Here is a 19,350-nt window from a genome sequence, read left to right as displayed (position 1 = left end):
GTACGACAAATCCGGAGATATCACGTGATCACACTTTCCCGCGTTTTCTCAACTCCGGCGGCCTTACTTTTCCGTGTTGTGTCGGTATCTTTTGTGGCTGTGGTAAAGCGGACTATTTCGCGGCCTCGAAAATTGCCCATTGAGGATCATGTCTGGAAAAGATTATGTCGCTGACAGAGGTAAGTTGAGTTTACAGTTGCCTGCCAGTTACCTTTTCTCTCTTTAAGGCTAATAAACGAGCTCGCGCTTGTGGCCAAGCCGCGAACTTTTAACAATGGTGTAACGGTCCTTTGCAGAGAAGATCAAGTCGTTTCTCACAGACTTCTACGCGACCGGTGACCGGGGAAAAAAGGAATTCGTTTATTCGAAGCAACTAGTAAGGCTATTACTTTTCATTTGGGTTCATGCTCGATCCGCCTGCCGATGTCTCGTGATTAGCAGCTCATGCTCGTGTTCACAGGTAAACTTGGCGCACCGGGAGCAGGTAGCGCTCACCATCGACATGGATGATGTCGAAGACTACGACAGCGGCCTGGCAGAAGCCATCATGCAGAACGCACGTCGGTACTGCAACCTGTTCGCTGATGTTGTGTATGAAATGCTGCCGGACTACAAGCAGAAAGAGGTGCGCAGAACTTGTTTTTTCCAACGTGTTCCGCCTCACGGGTGCGAAAACAAAGTGCATGTGACCTTTTTACTTTTCTGTACGCTAAAAAGTTGCTCTCTTCGCATCTGTATATAGTGCAGAATGGCCCCAGACCGTGATACTCGTGCATACATAAATTGTCTGCTCTTTCTGGCATGAGTCACAAGCATTGTGTTGTGATATAATGCAATGCAGAATACACCGCATACGATCCCAAAAAGTCAAGTATACATACATATATATATATATAATATTAGCTCGAATGCGGCGATGCTGTTTGGTATCAAAAAATCAATCAAGAGATGCTTTTTTCATTTATATTTTATGGCAGGTTGTGGCGAAGGACGCCTTGGATGTGTACATTGAGCACCGTATGCTCATGGAAAACAGAAATCGCCAGCCTGGGGATGCCCGAGATCCACGCAACAAGTACCCATCAGAGCTGATGAGGAGATAGTGAGTAAAAAGTCTTACAAAATTGCTGTGTCAGTTGCATGCATACATATTCAGATGCCCGACAAAAAACTACCTTTAGTGCATTTCAAGCAAACTGTAGAACTTTAAGCATGCCACAGTAGAAAGCACACCAGTCTGGACGACTATAAATATTCGAAGATTTTTCTCAATGAATCAAATGTACCATCATTGTAAGCAATCCTCCAGTCAGGTAGTTCGAAATGTCTGCAGACAAAGGCATGACTGAAAAGGAGATTTAATAACAGCGTTTACTTTCCTGCAATATAGTATTCTAGAGCAAGTATGAAACTAACCAATAACTTTGCATTGTACTTGAAAAAAAATGTTTGTTTTGGTGCCATCATTACACCCTTATTAAACTAAATCATATGCTCTCTGAAAAAACATGAAATTCTATGTTCAAATTGAAACTCAAGCGATTTGTTTCTTTATACAAGCCCTGTCTGCAGAATTTTCTTTCTTGAACTGGTGGTGTATATGCTTTAGAATGCCCTGCATATTTATATTTGTCACTGCTAAAATCTTATAGAAAACAATTTTCATGCATGGAACTTCTTCTGCCTCCTCTGTTCTGTGCTGCAGTGAGGTGTACTTCAAGATGCCATCAGCCACCAAGCCACTGTCTGTACGAGACGTGAAGGCAGGCTGCATTGGGAAACTCGTTACCGTGAAGGGCATTGTCACACGGTGTACTGAAGTGAAGCCTATTATGTGTGTTGCAACATACACTTGTGACCAGTGTGGTGCAGAAACATACCAACCTGTAAGTTACTTTTCAATTTCAAGCACAGTATCTAAAAGTCTACTTACACGAAAATTTTGTCTTGCTCTTTATTGTTTATTAGCTGTCTGCCGTCTAATCGCATTATAAAACCTAAATTGCTTGAGTGTGAAACAAATCGTTATAATACCGTGTGTACAAGGTATTCTACGATGCATTCAAACATCTTAGACATTAACATTTTCGTTCTGTCTAGGCACCTAACTTTTTCTTTACCAACCCCTCTGTTGACTATATGCCACACTTATTGCAGCATAGTAGCTTACAGTCAGACACAAGAGATGAAACCCTCTGCAGCTCTGGCTGCCTTACATGTTAACCACAGTGACTTGCAGATCTCCGCCTTCTTGGATGTTGTGAAATTCTTTGTTTTCAGGGTGAGGCAAGTGTTATCTGCCAATTATCATCCGTGATAAGGATAAACAAGCACTGCCAGTGGTCAGATGCCATTCAGGCAGTTGAGTTTTTCCAGCAGGTAGAGGCCTTCATAAGTGAGAACAACCCTGAAAAGTATTTTACGGCCATTGCAGAGCAGCTTCAAGTGCGATAGGATAGATAGGTGGGCTAGTGGGTATTGCATGGCAGTATCAAAACTTAGCCCAGAGCAAAAGACGAAGAAAGAGACACGCTACTTGAGGTGGCAGAGTCAACAGCTGGGCATTCTGTGCAGAATGTCATTAGCTGCCACTCCTAAGTAATTTAGTTGCTCATTCACACTGGGTATGCACAGTCTGAGAGTGGCCGGCTGTAAACTTTGTGGCCATGACACCTTCAATGTGGCAGGCATCTAGTTCCCAATACAGTAGACGTCCGTTAATTCGACCACGATAGGACTGACAAAATTGATAGAATTATCCGGTGGGTTTAATTAAAAGGGCACTAGAGGCAAATACTAAGTTGCTGGGGACTGTTTAAATACCATTACAGAAACCTTGCAACGCTTGTTCCAAGAAAAGACTTAGTTTAGGAGAAAATTGCATCTGAAGGGTCTGAATACCTTTATCGCATTTCAAATCTCTCGCCACCCTACCGGGGAGTGGTGACATTGCATATGCCATCAATCACCACCCTTTGCTGCCATAGGTTAGTAAAATGGCGCCCAGCAGATGGTGGTATAGTTTCTTGCACAAAACGCAAACAGGCGGCCATGCAGAAACTGAGCCATGGCAGAGGGGTGGATTCGCCACTGCAGCTGCTTTTGGTCCAGTGGTATGGACCACTTGGGCATCCTGTGACATTACAGTTTGTGAGAGTTTTGTGAGCCAGCAAAACCTGTGCAGCACTATATGATAACAAAACTACTGAAATGCGAAAGTGCAGATATTGCAGAGTTGAGCTAGAATTAAACCCTTCAACCACTTGTGTCGTCAAGGGTAATGTCAATGAGTTCTGTTTTGTTTTCTAAAAACGATATAAAACTGGACAAGTAGCATTTTCTTTCGTCTTATAGTGCAGCACGGTGATGTCTTTTATAACAAGTGGTTGAGTACTAGCGACGTAATTTAAATAAGAAGTGCCTTTGTCACCGGCTAAGTACTTGAATGTACTGAGGAGTCTATGTCCTGCAATTACTGAAATTGCTCCATTACTAAGGCTCTGTTTACGATAATATTGATGCCTTAGAGATTCCTGAGCACAGATTTATCACTTCAGCTTGACTAATATTTGCATTTAGTGTTCCTTTAACTAAGATGCAGACGCACCGCTGATTAATTTGGCTGTATTTGCCCAATTCTAACAAGCCCCCCGAATCGAATGCATGCCCGTATTCTATGCTCCCAAAGTAGAACACTAACGTAGAAATGACATTAAAGCTCTTAAACAAAGTAGGAATGTAATGTGCACCCAATTTTTCAACAAAAAAAATGGCCAAGGGTTTAATTTTAATATGCATTGCACAATGGCAGCCAGTTTCCTGAAGTCAGCTTTTTTGCATGGTATTTTTAGTCAGTTTGCCGAAATACATCCGTGTTGTGCGGTGAAGCAACGAATGCCGCAAAAAGAGGTTTTGGTTTCATATCGAATTGCACCTCACAGGCAATTTACGGAACAATCTTCTGGAAAAAATAGGAAAGGCCAGGGTGTCTGCCAACTGGGAATTATCAGGGATGTTGAGTAGTCAGGAAAAACTCGGGGAAACCTCAGTGAATTTGGGTCTCTATCAGGGAAAATTAGCTGTAATTTTATTGAAAGGGTCGAAAGCCGCGGTAATGCTGGCTCGAGTAACAAGACGGGAGTCGTAATGAATTATCTTTGACGCCCTATCTTCGGCTGGAGGAGTTGCCAGTGTACAGTCAACGACCGACTTTCCAGATGCCGCATAATTTGGACGGATTCGCGGCACCACCACATGAAAGGGTAGAAAAACATGCAGTATTTATTCACTTCGCGCGACAAAAATGTTAGTTTCGTTTGGTCCCGCGGCGGCCTAGCAGCGACGACAGCGGCCTCAAACTTACTGAAGCTGCGTGCCAGCTTTTCAGCCAGCCCCCTCTTCTCGGCAAACACTCGCATGGTAGATTCCTCATTGGCGTTGCATGTTCTCCATGCACGCGGGCGGTAGCGCTGCGGAAGTCGCGGGGTGCCTTTTTATTGCGGGGTGCTGTTGTCGTCGCGATGATTGCATTCATGAGGCTGACGTAACGCGCAGATTCTGGCACTGTCGGGCCTGAATTTCCTGTGCTGTCATTTTCCGTGTCCTCATCACTGTTGCCAGTGCACACTTCAACAACAACAAAGGCAACGATGGCAAAAAGTCGAATCTCGTAGCCATCTGTTGGCAATCGGTGCAGCGCTGCTGAGCAACTTCTTCGCATTCCAAACGCCACACACCGTAGTCAACAGCAGATCCCTGTCTAGCGCCAGCGCCGACTTCTTCGTGTCACGTTCGACAGCACAAACATTGTCTAATTTTTCTTCTATGCCGAGCACCCGGCACCTTTTTTATCCGAGCTTTGGCATGACGCGAGTCCTCGCTTGCACGACTCCACAACGCTCCATAGAATAAAGAACCAACTTGATGCTCTCTGGCACGGCGTCGAAATGATGTGGCTTCACGCACAAATGCACCGGGGGCTTGGAGGCCGTTGTTCTGATCTCTGAGGCTTGTTGTTCTGCAGGGCCGCCTGATGGAGACGACGCACCGCCGCGTTTGCGTGGCGAAAAATGGAAACACTACGTGTTTCCATTTTTAACTGACACGTACGCAATAAGCTGATTCGGTTTATGTGGATATAAAATACATGTTCAATGGCCGCTGAGTCGGGGATTTGACTTTACCACTTTTAAAACGAAATTACTGTGCGGATACAATTTAAAGAGGTTTTACTCTATCTCTCACCACTTCATACCTGTTGTAAGTCCACAGTGCCCTATTTTCCATCAGAACTACATTTCTGCTACTTTTAGTTAGATAATTTTCATGTTCCATCAGGTAATCAGCCCCATTGTTTATCCACACGCCAAGATATTTCATAGTTTAGCGCAACCTCCTGTATCCCATGCTCACCACCCTGATTATCATTAAGAGACTCACTGATGATTACGATACTCCCTAATGCGAAATTTGAGCGCAGCTGTGTACGTGTTTTCATTTCGCTGTAAATTGACGTATCGCACCCACCACACAGTTGCCGCTTCCCTGCAAAAGACTTTTAAAAAAATATATATGGGGTTTTACGTGCGAAAACCAGGATCTTATTATGAGGTACGCCATAGTGGGAGATTATGAAATAATTTCGACCACCTGGGGTTCTTTTAACGTGCATCTAAATCTAAGTACACTAAGTGCAATGTCTCGCATAATTATTTTTCTCGTGTTGTAAAGAAAATGCGAGAAATATGAAAATAGCCGCATGATTACGCAAGCGTCTGTGTATGCCAACACCAGCATTCTCGGGTATTATTAAGAAGTAACTCTGCTTAATGCCTGGCTCGGTGGACACGTGAAAGTGGCAAGGCATTGGTATCGGTGTTGGTCATCACGAACTACAAGCATTGACTTCGCATGAAGTGCGAAGCCAGTGCAGTGCACAGCGGCATTTCGGACGAAGACCAAGACATCGAGCAGAATTTATTTTTACGAGTAACCCTTGGAATCGCTGTTATGGAGTGCGGACGCGTAATCGTGCAGCTATTTTCATATTCCATGCGCTTTCTTTATAATGCGAAAAGAAACGTAGCACACTGAAAACAACCAAATTGGGTGTTTTAAAACACAGTCATTATTTTTCTATCAAATTTTTATTTGTTGTTCATATTGCAGCCCTATTGGGCCATTGTAGGAGTGCATGTGAAAAGCAGAACAATGATAAATAACGGGGCACTATAAACAATACAGACAAAATGAAAATAGTAACTACCTATTCAATAGGTGCAATAGTTTAAATGAAGAGAACGAGTAGGACCAAGCAAAAATTCTGATGTTGAATTGGACGGGGAAAGAAACTATTTAAAAGTGTGCCCGTATTGGCAAAATAAGGCGTGATGTTTAGCTGATGGTGACTTCTAATATTAGATGGCTTAGCAGGAGTTTGGTAATGATGAATTCCGGCAAGAGGAGTTAATAATGCAATGCAGAAGCTTTAGTGATTCTGTGCATCGGTGATCTGAGAGTGGCTGCAAGCCTAGAGACGGAAGCGCTGTAGAAGGTGAAAAATTCCTATCGAACTTGCGGCAAATGAAGCGAATCAATTTCTTTTGGATGGCTTTGATTTGGTTAATGTCGTATTGTTCGTGCAGATTCCAGACAGGAGAAGCATATTATAGTAAAGTCTGGATTAGAGGTGAATACATCAGTATTAAAGAAGTTTGTTGAGTACTTCAAAAAGTGTTACTTAATCTTATCTAATTATTGATAGTTCAATTATGGAAAAATAATCCTGCTGCAGTACGCAGGGTGTCTACCAACCAGGAAAACTGGGAATTCTCTGTGATATTGAATATAGTCTGGAAAAACTCAGGGAATTTGTGCTTCTATGAGGGAAAATTAGCTGTAATTTTATTAAAAGGGAAGGAAAGTCGCAGTAATGCCGTCTCGCGTAACAGAAAGGGATCGTAATGAATCATCTTTTGACGCTGTGTCATCGGCTGGAGGAGCTTACAATTAATGGCCGACTTTCCGGACACCTTACGGCTCCGCGGCGCTATCACGTACCCCATAGAATCAATGTCTAAGAATGTCTGAAGTTTTGGTCGTAAGAGCCCTTCATCGTCCGATTTTGCGGACTTTTTTGCCGTGGCCGCAGGTCCGAAACGGCGTTAATTAAGGCCATCACTGCCGCCGTTTTGATTACCTTGCCATCGTGATAAACGCTAGGCCTAGCTGCTTCAACATTCATTATAAAGCTTATTGCGTACAGCACCCTGTTTTTCATTGAAAGAATTCGCCACTGTAAGGAGTGGCACTGACTGTCTTTGTGGTCCTTGCGACTGGCTTCGGAGCTCAGAAAGTACGGCGCGTTGCATAATGGGGGGGGGTGGGGTCAGTTGCCAAAAGTCACCTTTGCCTCAATACAAAAATGTAACGTGGTAAAGCATAACAAGCGTGGGAAGGGGCAATTGTATTCCTTAATTATACACGTGTCCATCCACTATTTCCTGTCACAGTACGGGCACCAATTTGCCTACTAAGTGTGCTGGTAGACCTTTTCGGATGTGCTTGTGACGATTTGAGCCTTTAATAGCAGTAAAAGATATGCATTCATTTTTACGGACTGCCCGATTTTATGGACGTTTTCGCAGCCCTTAGTGAGTCTGAAAAATCGCACGTTGACTGTACAGCTGACGAAGAGAATGCTTCGAATTGTCTGTGGGGTGAACATGTGGTAGAGGGAGGACGAGAACAAAGGACCTACGCATTGAGGAATGAACAGAAAAGGAAGCCTGCCGCTGCTTTTTTGAAGGAGCTTGAGCACAAAAAACAAAGTGTTGGCTGATGCTGGAATGCAGGCGTTCCTCATTCAAACCGAAATAAACTCGCTAAAGCAGTGAAATGCAACACTGAGGTGTTGTGCGCGGGCTGAGAGTATGCCAGGAGAGTTGAGGTTGACACACCAGCTGTTGAGAATCTCATTTGTGACAAAGTTGGGGCCTCACACCAATGAGCTTGCTATAAATTGATAAAAGTAGCTCATATTGCCTTCAGTTATGGTGTGCACATTTGTAGACGCGACCTATTTTTGTCATTTATGTGCAACGGTAGCAAGGAATGGAGCATGAACATTAAGCTTAAGGCAGATTGAACGTTCTGTTAACCTAAATTACTTCCATTTTTCTTCCGAGTGATATGTATCGTTACAGAGTATTGCTTTGGTGAAGTCACTATCATGTTTCACGTGATGCTTGATGTGGGGCATGTCGATAGCAACCTTGAAATATGCATATTTTTTTCTTTCTTGAAATGCTTGAGGCTAATGAATAATTTGTGCATGTAATTCGAGTGGGGGATTTAATCCTTTTTTTGAAGCGTAGCATGACTGACTTTACAATATTCAAATATTTAGTTACTGTGTAAATATAATGACTCATCATAACATGCTCAATTCTATCACCTTGATTTGCTTTCAGTGGAGTCTCAAGCACCACCTATGTTTCACACATATGTATTAACAGTCGATCATAATTCGAGACTGAAGTGGATATTCGAAAACATTTGTTTATGTGTGCATCTCGTTTCTTATTTTTTATATTTGAGAATGTTCCACTCGATTTGCAATGAGTTTCACGATTTTATTCAAAGTTATTTTATTCGCTGTGCATTTTACTAATCCCTCCCTTCTGTTTTATTTTTGAATAAAATGAACACTGCCCCTTACTATTCAAACTGGATTAAGTTGTTTTTTTATTTTTTAACATGCTTACTGAGAGTGAGAGTATCAGGCGACATAGCGTGAAACAAAGTTTTGTGTCACTCGGGGAATTTGAAAATGTAAACTTGGTAGACACCCTGTGTACGTCACTACTGACAGAATACCATTGGTTGCATCATCATACATCCTATATTTTAGCTTTAAAAGCTTGGGCAACGTTAGCTGGGACACCCTGTATAGTACTAGGATTGTAGGTAAAGATTACTTGTACCCGCTGTGGTTGCTCAGTGGCTATGATGTTGGGCTGCTGAACACGAGGTTGCGGGATCCCGGCCCCGATGGCCGCATTTCGATGGGGGCGAAATGTAAAAACACCCATGTACTTAGATTTAGGTGCACATTAAAGAACCCCAGGTGATAAAAATTTCCAGAGCCCTCCACTACGGCATGCCTCATAATCAGAAAGTGGTTTTTGCACGTAAAACCCGATAATTTTTAAAGAATATTTGTGTTTCTTTTAGTTCTGTTCTTTGAAATGCACCTAATGACAAAAACCGTACTACTGCCTCTGCTTCATGTTGGTCGAGCTGAGTGGTTGTTTGGATGAAGATTCCTTGTGAGGAAGGCCCATTGTAACCATGTGTGTTCTACCTGTAGATCAACAGCCCCAGCTTCATGCCTCTCGTGACTTGCCCAAGTGATGACTGCCGTGTCAACCGATCAGGAGGTCGGCTCTACCTTCAGACTAGGGGTTCCAAGTTTGTCAAGTTCCAAGAGCTGAAGATACAAGAACACGTAAGAAAACAGGCTGCTGTGCATTTGATGCCATCACTTCCCTCTTGGTAGTGAATGCTGAACTTTGCTTCCTAATTGAATTTTAGTTCTCAGTGGATTCTACTTAAGTGTCATAGGTTTGATGGCATGCAGATAATTGCTGTTGAAAAACTGTGCGGTGCCAGAGCTGAACTTGACATGTGTGAAGCTTGGGAAGCACTTATAGAATACCTGAGTACTAATGTAGGTCTCCAAATACTGCCCTGGTGCCATGGTATCACAAACAGCTGAATTTGCTGATGTGTAGCAGTAAATGTAGGTGTGATGACATTGCGCATACAATAAAATAGACAAGAGTGTTGTACATGTGGGTGTGGTCACATGTGGCAGCCATGGCGAATGCAGGATCAGAGCAAGGCAATGTGTTGCGACTTCGTGACACATCTTGGGTACCAAAACTGCTTCATATGAACGGGTATTTCGGCTATTTTGATGCTTGCGATATTTTTATGGGATTTAGCTACCGTATTTACTCGCATAATAGGCGCACCCCCAGTTTGGTCACGGAAAATTTGATTTTTTTATTTTCGCGCATAATAGGCGCACCCCGAACTTGGCACTGTGATCAGTACCACATTTACACTATTTAAGCATTTACGCCCTCCTGCCCCTCCATCTCAGGTGAAAAAAAAAAAAAAAACGCAAGCACATTTCACAACCCAAGCTTATCAACGCATTTGCTGGACTACTAGTCTCATTAGTGTTGCTGCCGTCGCAGCTGCTGAGGGCCCACAGCACATAGAACATCGTGAAAACTAGCTCTTCCATTAACTACCGACACCCCCCTCCCCAAACCGCCGCGAAGCCAGCGAGCACGACGACCTAACGCGTCCGTAGAAACAAAAAAAAGAAAGAAAAACGCATGAACGAGCAAAAAATAATTCTTCCATCTACTATCGATAACACCCCCCTCCTCTCCAAACCGCCGCGCGGATATAAGCTTTTCGCTACCTTCGCTTAGGCAGCTCGGAAAGCTGGGCGACTCTCGGAGGCCGGGCGACTCGACACAAGCGACAGTGCCATCGCCATCAATGCTCTACACATGCTGACACAGGCAAAGAAAAGACAAATCGCCACCATCTCGCCATTTTGCAAACGGCGTGCAGTTCGTGGGGTTGTGTGTTCCGCAATTGGCAAGTACGGCAGCTACACGGCTGCATTCAAACTGAAAGCTGTGCAGTATGCACTCGAGCATGGGAACCATGCTGCAAGCAGGCATTTCAGTGTCGAAGAGACAAGCATTCGCTACTGGCGAGGTCAGCAAGAAAAACTTCAGGCAACAAAGAAGTCACGACGGGCCTTCCGCGGTGCAAAGTCGGGAAAGTATCCGCAAGTAGAAGATCAACTAGTTCAACACATACGGGGCCTTTGACCGGACGGTTGTGCAGTGTCTCTCGACATAGTGCAGACGGAGGCGCGCAGAATAGCCCGAGCGCAGGGCATCGAAGCGATAGACTTCAAAGCAAGCTCCGGATGGACAACGCGCTTCATGCGACGCCACGGACTTACCTGAGGAGGCGCACAACGTTGTGCCAGCGCTTGCCCTCAGCATACGAGGACAAGGTACTCGAGTTCCACCGTTTCGTCATACGGCTCCGGCAGCAGAAAAACTTCATTTTGTCACAAATAGGTAATGCAGATCAGACTCCTCTCTGTTTCGACATGCCGAGAAATACAACAGTAGAGGAAAAAGGTGCACGGAGTGTGCTTATTCGAACATCTGGCGCTGAAAAACAAAGGTGTACTGTCATGTTGGCAGTGACTGCGGATGGGCGCAAACTACCGCCTTATGTTATTTTTAAGAGAAAGACGCTCCCAAAGGGAAATTTCCCTCGAGACATACACGTGAGGGTCCAAGAGAAAGGTTGGATGTCCGCGGAATTGATGTTATACTGGGTCAAGACCGTCTGGGGCCGGGCGGCCTGTTGTATCCGGCCATGCTCGTTTTAGACAGCTTTCGCGGGCACCTCGTAGAACGTGTATGAGAGAAGTTGTCAGAGGTGCGTACGGATATTGCCGTGATTCTGGGAGGCCTCACTTCCGTGCTGCAACCTCTGGACGTTTCCCTAAATAAGCCTTCTAAGGACAACGTTCGAAGGCTTTACACCAATTGGATGGCTGGAGGACAGCGTCAACTAACCCCCGGTGGCAAAATTAAGAGGCCGCCTATGGAAATGCTGTGCGAATGGATCGTGGAAGCTTGGCGAGAGATCTCAGATGACGTCGTCAGGAAAAGCTTCAAGAATACTGGGATCTCCAATGCACTGGATGCAAGCGAAGACGACATGCTGTGGAGCTCAGACAAGGAAGACGAGTCTCCACCCGGCGGTGATGAGGATGTTCTCTCCGACTCGGACTCGGACTCTGAATAGTCTTAATAAATTTTACGTGTGTGTTCAGTCAACGTCTCTCGCCTGTTCATTAAAAGGTAAGTAGGTAGCTTTTATTTTCCCTTTTATGCTGGATTTATTGGTGAATTATGTGAGAGTAGCCATATTCCTGACATATGTTAAAATTTAAGGTGCGGGAATGCGAGTTGAAAAAATTTCGTAAATTTTACCCCGCGTAATAGGCGCACCCTGAACTTTGAGCCGGATTTTCTGAAGAAAAAAGTGCGCCTATTATGCGAGTAAATACGGTAGTCTGGACTTTCATTTAGTGCAAGTAAAGAAATCTCAAGTCCAAGATGTGTCATTACTCCTTCAGGTTATTTGCCTCATTTGTTGAGATCTTTAAAGAGAAAAAGAACCGCGACTTCAGGCAGGATCTAAGATGAAGGAGTGAAGAGGACCGCTCGTTCTGTCCACTCCTTCATCTTGCGTCCCATCTGAAATAGCAGTTATTTTCCTCTTTAAACATGTCGGACCAACTGGCCCAAAGTTCCCCCCTCTTGAGATCTTTAGTTGCTGACAAACTGCTTCCAACACTGAAAGCAGTTTACCTTGCCTCTCTAATGGCGATCTTCATTTTCTGTTCCCATCCCTTTTCTTCCAGAGTGACCAAGTGCCCGTGGGGAACATCCCACGAAGCATGACTGTATATGTGCGTGGAGAGCTGACTCGTACTGCATTGCCAGGTGACCACGTCTCCGTGACGGGCATTTTCCTGCCACTGCTGCGCACAGGGTTCCGTCAAATGCAAGGCGGCCTCCTCTCAGACACTTTCCTGGAGGCACACGTGAGTTGACCAACTGTGTCTACTTGGAACTCACTGCAGTGATTGAGTCGCTGTGACATCCTGCTGCTGAAAACAAGGTTGTGGATTGAATTTTGCATATTTTGTTTGAGCCGTAAGTCGATGACAATGTTGCCCCTCCCCTCTTTCTTTTAGATAGAAAATATTTGGTGCTTTATTCAATTAGAGTATTTCACTACCGTATTTACTTGCATAATGATTGCACCCCTGAATTTTGTCGTCAAACTTCGATTTTTTTTATTTCTCGTGTAATGATCGCACCCTGAACTTGCCGCAGCGATATGTCGTGTGCCAAGTCTAGCTAATAATGATCGCGCTTGCCATCTGTCGAATGCTACGCGAACGACTCGTCTGCACGCACTAAGCATGCTTAAGTAGATGCCTCATTTCATTACTTTCATCACTTTCCGCACAACCAAACTTGCCTTTATTACGGGTAGGCTTTATAATGGTTGTAGTCAACAAAAACAAAAAAGGCACCTTTCGATTCTTTTCATCTGCACTCGTGAGCACGCAACAAATCGCGCGCGGCAATGATAGTAGCCATGTTTACACTGATACATTAAAAGTGTACCCTGTTCATACGCCAACGCTTGTAACACAGCTAAGATAATCGCCCACCCTTAGCGGAAACGTGCCGTGTTAGGATAGTAGTGAAAACAGGTACTGTAGTTTTCGCAGCACACTGGCCATGGGTTTCTGTCACTGGCATAAGCGCGCCCATCTGTTTCTGTCCCCTCAAAGTGGACATGGCTGCGTTATTGCCCCAAACTTGCCGATATTAACGATATTATTCATCACTGACACAGAAGAAACTGTTTCAATGCACGTAATGTACTCACGAGAAGAAAAAAAAAAGATAGCGTTCGGTGCGTTCGGCTTGCTCCACCGGCCGCCATTTATGTTTTGGTGTCCCGCACCCGCATCCCGCAGCAAACGCGGGCCGAAAAAAAAATTGTCTTTTTCGTGGGAAATTTAACCCGCGTAATGATCGCACCCCTGAATTTGCGTCAATTTTTTCTGACAAAAAAGTGAGATCATTATGCGAGTAAATACGGTATTTGAATGCATATCACCTGTGCAAATTACTGTAGGAAACGTGCTACACAGTTCTTCCTGGGGTGGGTTTCTGTATGCTTTTTTGAAGCTTATTGAACTTTGAGATGTGTTGTGTATGGGTTCGCATGGTGATTGTCATATTGAAAGTACCTATGCAAAGCTATAGCTTTACTGCAGTGATTATCAAACTTAGAAAAACACTCTTTTCAATATTCAGGGTGTTTACCAACCAGGACAACTGGGAATTCTCAGGGATATTGAGTAGTCTGGAAAACTCAGGGATTTTGGCTTCCTTCAGGGAAAATTAGCGGTAAACTTATTGAAGGGGAACCCAAAGTCACGGTAATGCTGGCCCGAGTAACAGAGGAATCGTAACGAATTGTCTTTGACGCCGCGTCGTCTGCTGGAGGAGTTGCCAGAGTCAATGAGCGACTTTCCGAACGCCAGATAATTCGGACGGCTTCGCGGCACTAGTATGTACTCCATAGGGTCAATGTATAAGAATGTCGGAAATTTCGGACGACAGAGCCCTTTGCCGTCCGATTTTCCGGACTTTTTGCCATGACCGCAAGACCGAAATGGCATTAATAAAAGCCACAACTGCCACCATTTTGATAACCTCGCTGCGTCGAATCGGCACACTCGCACGCAGATCCGCTGGCAGCCGTAGTCACCACCGCGCCAATGCTGGGCCTAGCTTAAGGGGGGACGCGGGGATCAACTCTGGAAAAACGACCCAAAAATAACTTTTTAGAAAGTTGCAGATTTCGAATCTTTGACACCTTTTCTATAAGTTTTCCAAGTATTTCCGCTGAAAACGACTGCTAAGTACCATAAATAAATATATACATAAGGCAATACAGCGAAAATTTCGTGAAAATCGGTGGAAAAGTCACGGTTTTCGAGCGTTAGTTCCGGAACGGCACTATGTGGCGCGGCCATGCTGGTACCGTTGAAAAGCGCGCCTCTGTAAGCCGCTGCTTCATCACTTTATTCGGATTTGAGTTTTTTATTTGATTTTGTGGTTTCGAGCATGACTGGGCGGACGTGGACGACGAAATACGCGACCTAGCACCGCTTCGGCAGCCGCAAGTGCAAGCCGCCGAACATCCAAAGGATAAGTAGTCCTAGCAGAGATGCGTCCGTGCGTGAGCTTGCAAGAGAGACTGTCGACGCATTACCGGGCAGTTCGCAGGCTGTTGCAGCCTTGCATTCTAGTGGTAATGATACTGAACTAATAATGGCCCTTTTTGATGCTTCCGGGCCTGCAACGTCCTGTAAATTCTCTGCGACGTACCACGAAAGTGCGGTCCAAGCGCGTGCGTCTGCCGGCCATGAAGACCAACCATGCATCAGCAATGGTCACACCATACAGTCGCATCTTGAGTCACAATTCATCTTGTCAGAGGTGTTGAATATGACCGCCGCCACTGTCCGCGCGTCACTTGGTTCTGTGCGGGCAACCGAACGGAAGATAGGGTTTACAGGTGAAGGAGCATGCTCGGTGGCGACGGACTCAAGCGAATCGAGCGGCTGAGAAAGATGCCTTGCGCAAGAAGAGGGCACAAAAAGCACATGAAAGCAAGCATAAAAGATACAAGAAACCAAGAGATCAACCTGACCAAAAATAACGTACAGCGCAAAGGACAAGGACAGCGAAAGACGCATACATAGCGCTGACTTCCAACAAGATTTTATTGCGTCGCCACATTGTGTGTATATATACAAGAAGAGGCATGCGCAGAAAATGTACGACAGTCACAGGGGGTGTCCTAACAGCAAGTCATTGAACTAAAGACATGGTCACCAGAAAAAATAAAAATTAAGCATTACGATTACTATCTGTTTAGAAACGCGACTTCACCAGGGGTCAGCGCAATTGAGGGCGCACTAACGCACATACTGCCAAGTTTTCTGATGAAATCAGCTTCCACAATTTCCCTGGTGAGCTGTGAGCAGTGTCTCGCTAAAACTTGCGTATCTTCAAAGAATGGCAGGCAGCCTCAGTCCCGGCAATGAATGCCCAAGTGGCCTTGTACAGTGTTGCGGACGTTGTTACAATGCTCTCTTAGTCGATCGTTTAAGCACCTGCCCGTCTGTCCTACATATTTACTGCCGCAAGACAGGGGAATTTCGTAGACTACATTAGTTGTGCACGTCACAAACCGTTTTCTGTGCCCGACAGAACAACAACTCTGATGCGATTTAGGCGCGTTTACGCGCTTACAGAGCTTTGCCAATTTTTCCGGGGCTGAGAAAACGACTGTGATCCCTGCACGCTGCCCAATTTTCTTCAGCCTATGGGATACATCATGCACATATGGCAGCACTGCAAACCTGCGTCTTTCAGCCCGCTGGTTCCCTGATTGAGCGGGATCATCACGTTTTGTGCGCCTCAGAAGCTCTTCCGCTATGGCTGAAATTAAGGCCAATGGGTAACCAGCCCAAGAAAGACGATCAACCTGAGCAGCAAGACTATGTTGCATCTGGTGTGGACCCGATTTATTGAGGCTGTTAATGAGACATAACTTTATAATACCTCGTTTAACGAGTTTTGAGTGTGCGGAGTTAAAGGGCAAGAGTGGCTTCTTACTTCTCGGTTCGAAGCACCAGCACACATGTTTGTTAGCAAGGCTCAGCCTGAGATCTAGAAAGCGCAAGGTATCATCGATGGATACCTCATGCGTAAGTTCTAGAGGCTCCAGCGCTTTCTTAAAGATATCCAAGACTTCAGAAACAGCAGGCTCAAAAGCGGGATTAGTGCAATCAATAAATATCAGGTAGTCGTCCACAAACCTGCACACCTTGACAACAGAGGATGCGGCTAGGTGACCATGAATATTGCGATCATGATGAGCTAGGTAAATATTACTTAGTACGGGCGCAAGACATGATCCTATACAAACACCTTTCTTTTGTATGTAATTTTGTTCATTCCATGAGATGTAAGTTGATGTCAAGCAGAAGGTGAGCAATTCAAGAAAGCCGCTAACAGAAACACCTGCGGCATTCTGAAAGCCAACTGCTTCAAAGTCATCAATGCATTCTTCAACAACCAGAAGCAACTTGTCATGCGGAAGTGAATAGTAAAGATCTTTAACGTCGATCGAGAACATCTTGAGTCCCTTTTCATTCTCTTTTAAAAAACTAATAACTTCACCAGAATGTCTAATGAGAAAAGGATCGTCAATGGTTAGAAGGTTTAGTTTATCTTGCAAAAACAAGCCAACAGATTTCTGCCAAGTCGCTGCTTCAGTTACGATAACCCGCAGAGGGCAGTCATTCTTATGCATCTTAGCTGAGAAGAAAATGTCTAGGCTTAGCTTTTTAGTTTTTTCTATCACTTTTGCTAGCTTGTCAAGGCTAAGGGATTTGCATAGTTTTTTTGCTTTCAATTTCACGCTGGCAAGGGAAACACTGTCATCACGTTTAAAAACTGAATCAGTGGCAACGGTAGCCTTCGCATTGAAGTCACCCAACGGCAGGACAGCAAAACCACCTTCTTTGTCAGAGGGTAAAAGTGATAACGAGTTCGCTTTCAGAAGCGATGTAACATATCCGATCGGGAGAATCTTTGTGGAAGGATTGCAGCGCGTTAAAACATCAACACCTTCCGCTACACACCTTTCAGATTCGGTGTCTGGGGCACGTCCAGCAACTTGCCTAACAAGGGTGAGAAGTTCGTGTGGCGATTTTCGAGGTTCCACGGCAAACTTCGGCCCAAGGGCTAACACATGCTGCACCTTTTCTGGAAGCGTCACATCTCCAATACGGTGCACATTGTTCCTCGGCAGGGGTTTCTTCTTTGGAGTAATGGCACGTAGTTGTAGAAGCGCATGTTGCCAGAGATATTCAGCAGTTCTGTCGACGATAGCAGACAACTCAAGCCACTTTTTCTTTGCCGTAGACGGTCCGCTATTAGGGAGCCGTAGACTATCCCGCTCAATCAGGGAACCAGCGGGCTGAAAGACGCAGGTTTGCAGTGCTGCCATATGTGCATGATGTATCCCATAGGCTGAAGAAAATTGGGCAGCGTGCAGGGATCACAGTCGTTTTCTCAGCCCCGGAAAAATTGGCAAAGCTCTGTAAGCGCGTAAACGCGCCTAAATCGCATCAGAGTTGTTCTGTCGGGCACAGAAAACGGTTTGTGACGTGCACAACTAATGTAGTCTACAAAATTCCCCTGTCTTGCGGCAGTAAATATGTAGGACAGACGGGCAGGTGCTTAAACGATCGACTAAGAGAGCATTGTAACAACGTCCGCAACACTGTACAAGGCCACTTGGGCATTCATTGCCGGGACTGCGGCTGCCTGCCATTCTTTGAAGATACGCAAGTTTTAGCGAGACACTGCTCACAGCTCACCAGGGAAATTGTGGAAGCTGATTTCATCAGAAAACTTGGCAGTATGTGCGTTAGTGCGCCCTCAATTGCGCTGACCCCTGGTGAAGTCGCGTTTCTAAACAGATAGTGATCGTAATGCTTAATTTTTATTTTTTCTGGTGACCATGTTCTTAGTTCAATGACTTGCTGTTAGGACACCCCCTGTGACTGTCGTACATTTTCTGCGCATGCCTCTTCTTGTATATATACACACAATGTGGCGACGCAATAAAATCTTGTTGGAAGTCAGCGCTGTGTATGCGTCTTTCGCTGTCCTTGTCCTTTGCGCTGTACGTTATTTTTGATCATGAATTACCAACTAGCCCAAGCAACCACCCTAGATCAACCTGACACCTGCACCTACAAGGCTGGTGATTTCTCGTCGAATAAACATGGCCCAAAACTTCCAACACATTTTTCTCAATTTTTTTTTTCTACCACCAAGGTCAACATGCAAAGCCAATATCTCAGCCATCGTTATGAATATTTTCACACCGTTTTGTTACACTCGGTGTGTGCCACTGCACACAGCGACATGTTTGTTTTCAAAATCGTTGCTTCAATAATTTGTTGTCTTTTGTTTTCACAGTCAAGATTTTTATGCAACTGAAGTAGCTGCCAAAGAATGAAAATATAAAAAAAATTCTGTTAGGCTAAAGAAATTACAGGAATGTCACTGTGTGGAGGATTCATATAGGAGTGCTATCAATGTTTGCTTGAACTCCTAGCATCAATATACAGGTGTGCAGGCATTTTGCAAGAATGAAAGCAGAAAAATTTTGTAAACAAAAAAGTACTTCAGATATTGCAGCCATATTTTCACAGTTTTGTATATGTGATATTATTAACACCTGTGCAAAATTTCATCAACAACGGCTGGTAAATAAGAAAGTTAGCTTTGATCCTCATGTCCCCCCTTAAGCTTCTTGCCGTTCTGTGCCGTGTTTTTCATTGAAAGAATTCGCCGCTGCCAACAATGGCACCGCCACTGCCTTTGTGGTCATCACGATTGGCTTCAAAGTTTGGAAAGCACGGCGCGTTGCATAATGCTGGTTCCCGAAATTCAGCATCACCTCATTACAGCAATGTTACGCTGTGAAGCATAACAAGTGTGGGAAGGGGCAACTGTCACTGGACACAGTATTTATTCCTTAATTATTAGGGTG

The 19,350-nt window shown here is 44.7% G+C and overlaps 1 protein-coding gene across 1 annotated transcript in view; it reads left to right on the top strand.

The window, feature by feature from the left end:
• Positions 1 to 12: 12 nt before the first annotated feature.
• The window catches only part of Mcm7 (minichromosome maintenance 7), a 59,691-nt gene continuing 40,353 nt past the window's right edge, over positions 13 to 19,350 (top strand). Inside the window, exons 1-7 of the mRNA XM_065438696.1 lie at positions 13 to 179; positions 297 to 376; positions 461 to 625; positions 978 to 1,102; positions 1,706 to 1,886; positions 9,371 to 9,508; positions 12,542 to 12,724. Of these exons, the coding sequence (XP_065294768.1) occupies positions 149 to 179; positions 297 to 376; positions 461 to 625; positions 978 to 1,102; positions 1,706 to 1,886; positions 9,371 to 9,508; positions 12,542 to 12,724 (903 nt within the window). The 5' untranslated portion in view covers positions 13 to 148. The remainder of the gene's footprint in view (positions 180 to 296; positions 377 to 460; positions 626 to 977; positions 1,103 to 1,705; positions 1,887 to 9,370; positions 9,509 to 12,541; positions 12,725 to 19,350) is intronic.

The sequence above is a fragment of the Dermacentor albipictus genome, chromosome 1 (genome assembly GCF_038994185.2).
Source record: "Dermacentor albipictus isolate Rhodes 1998 colony chromosome 1, USDA_Dalb.pri_finalv2, whole genome shotgun sequence".
In the NCBI taxonomy this organism is placed as follows: domain Eukaryota; kingdom Metazoa; phylum Arthropoda; class Arachnida; order Ixodida; family Ixodidae; genus Dermacentor; species Dermacentor albipictus.
The sequence above is the reverse complement of the archived record's forward strand: the minus strand, read 5'-3'. Positions and strand labels throughout refer to the sequence as shown.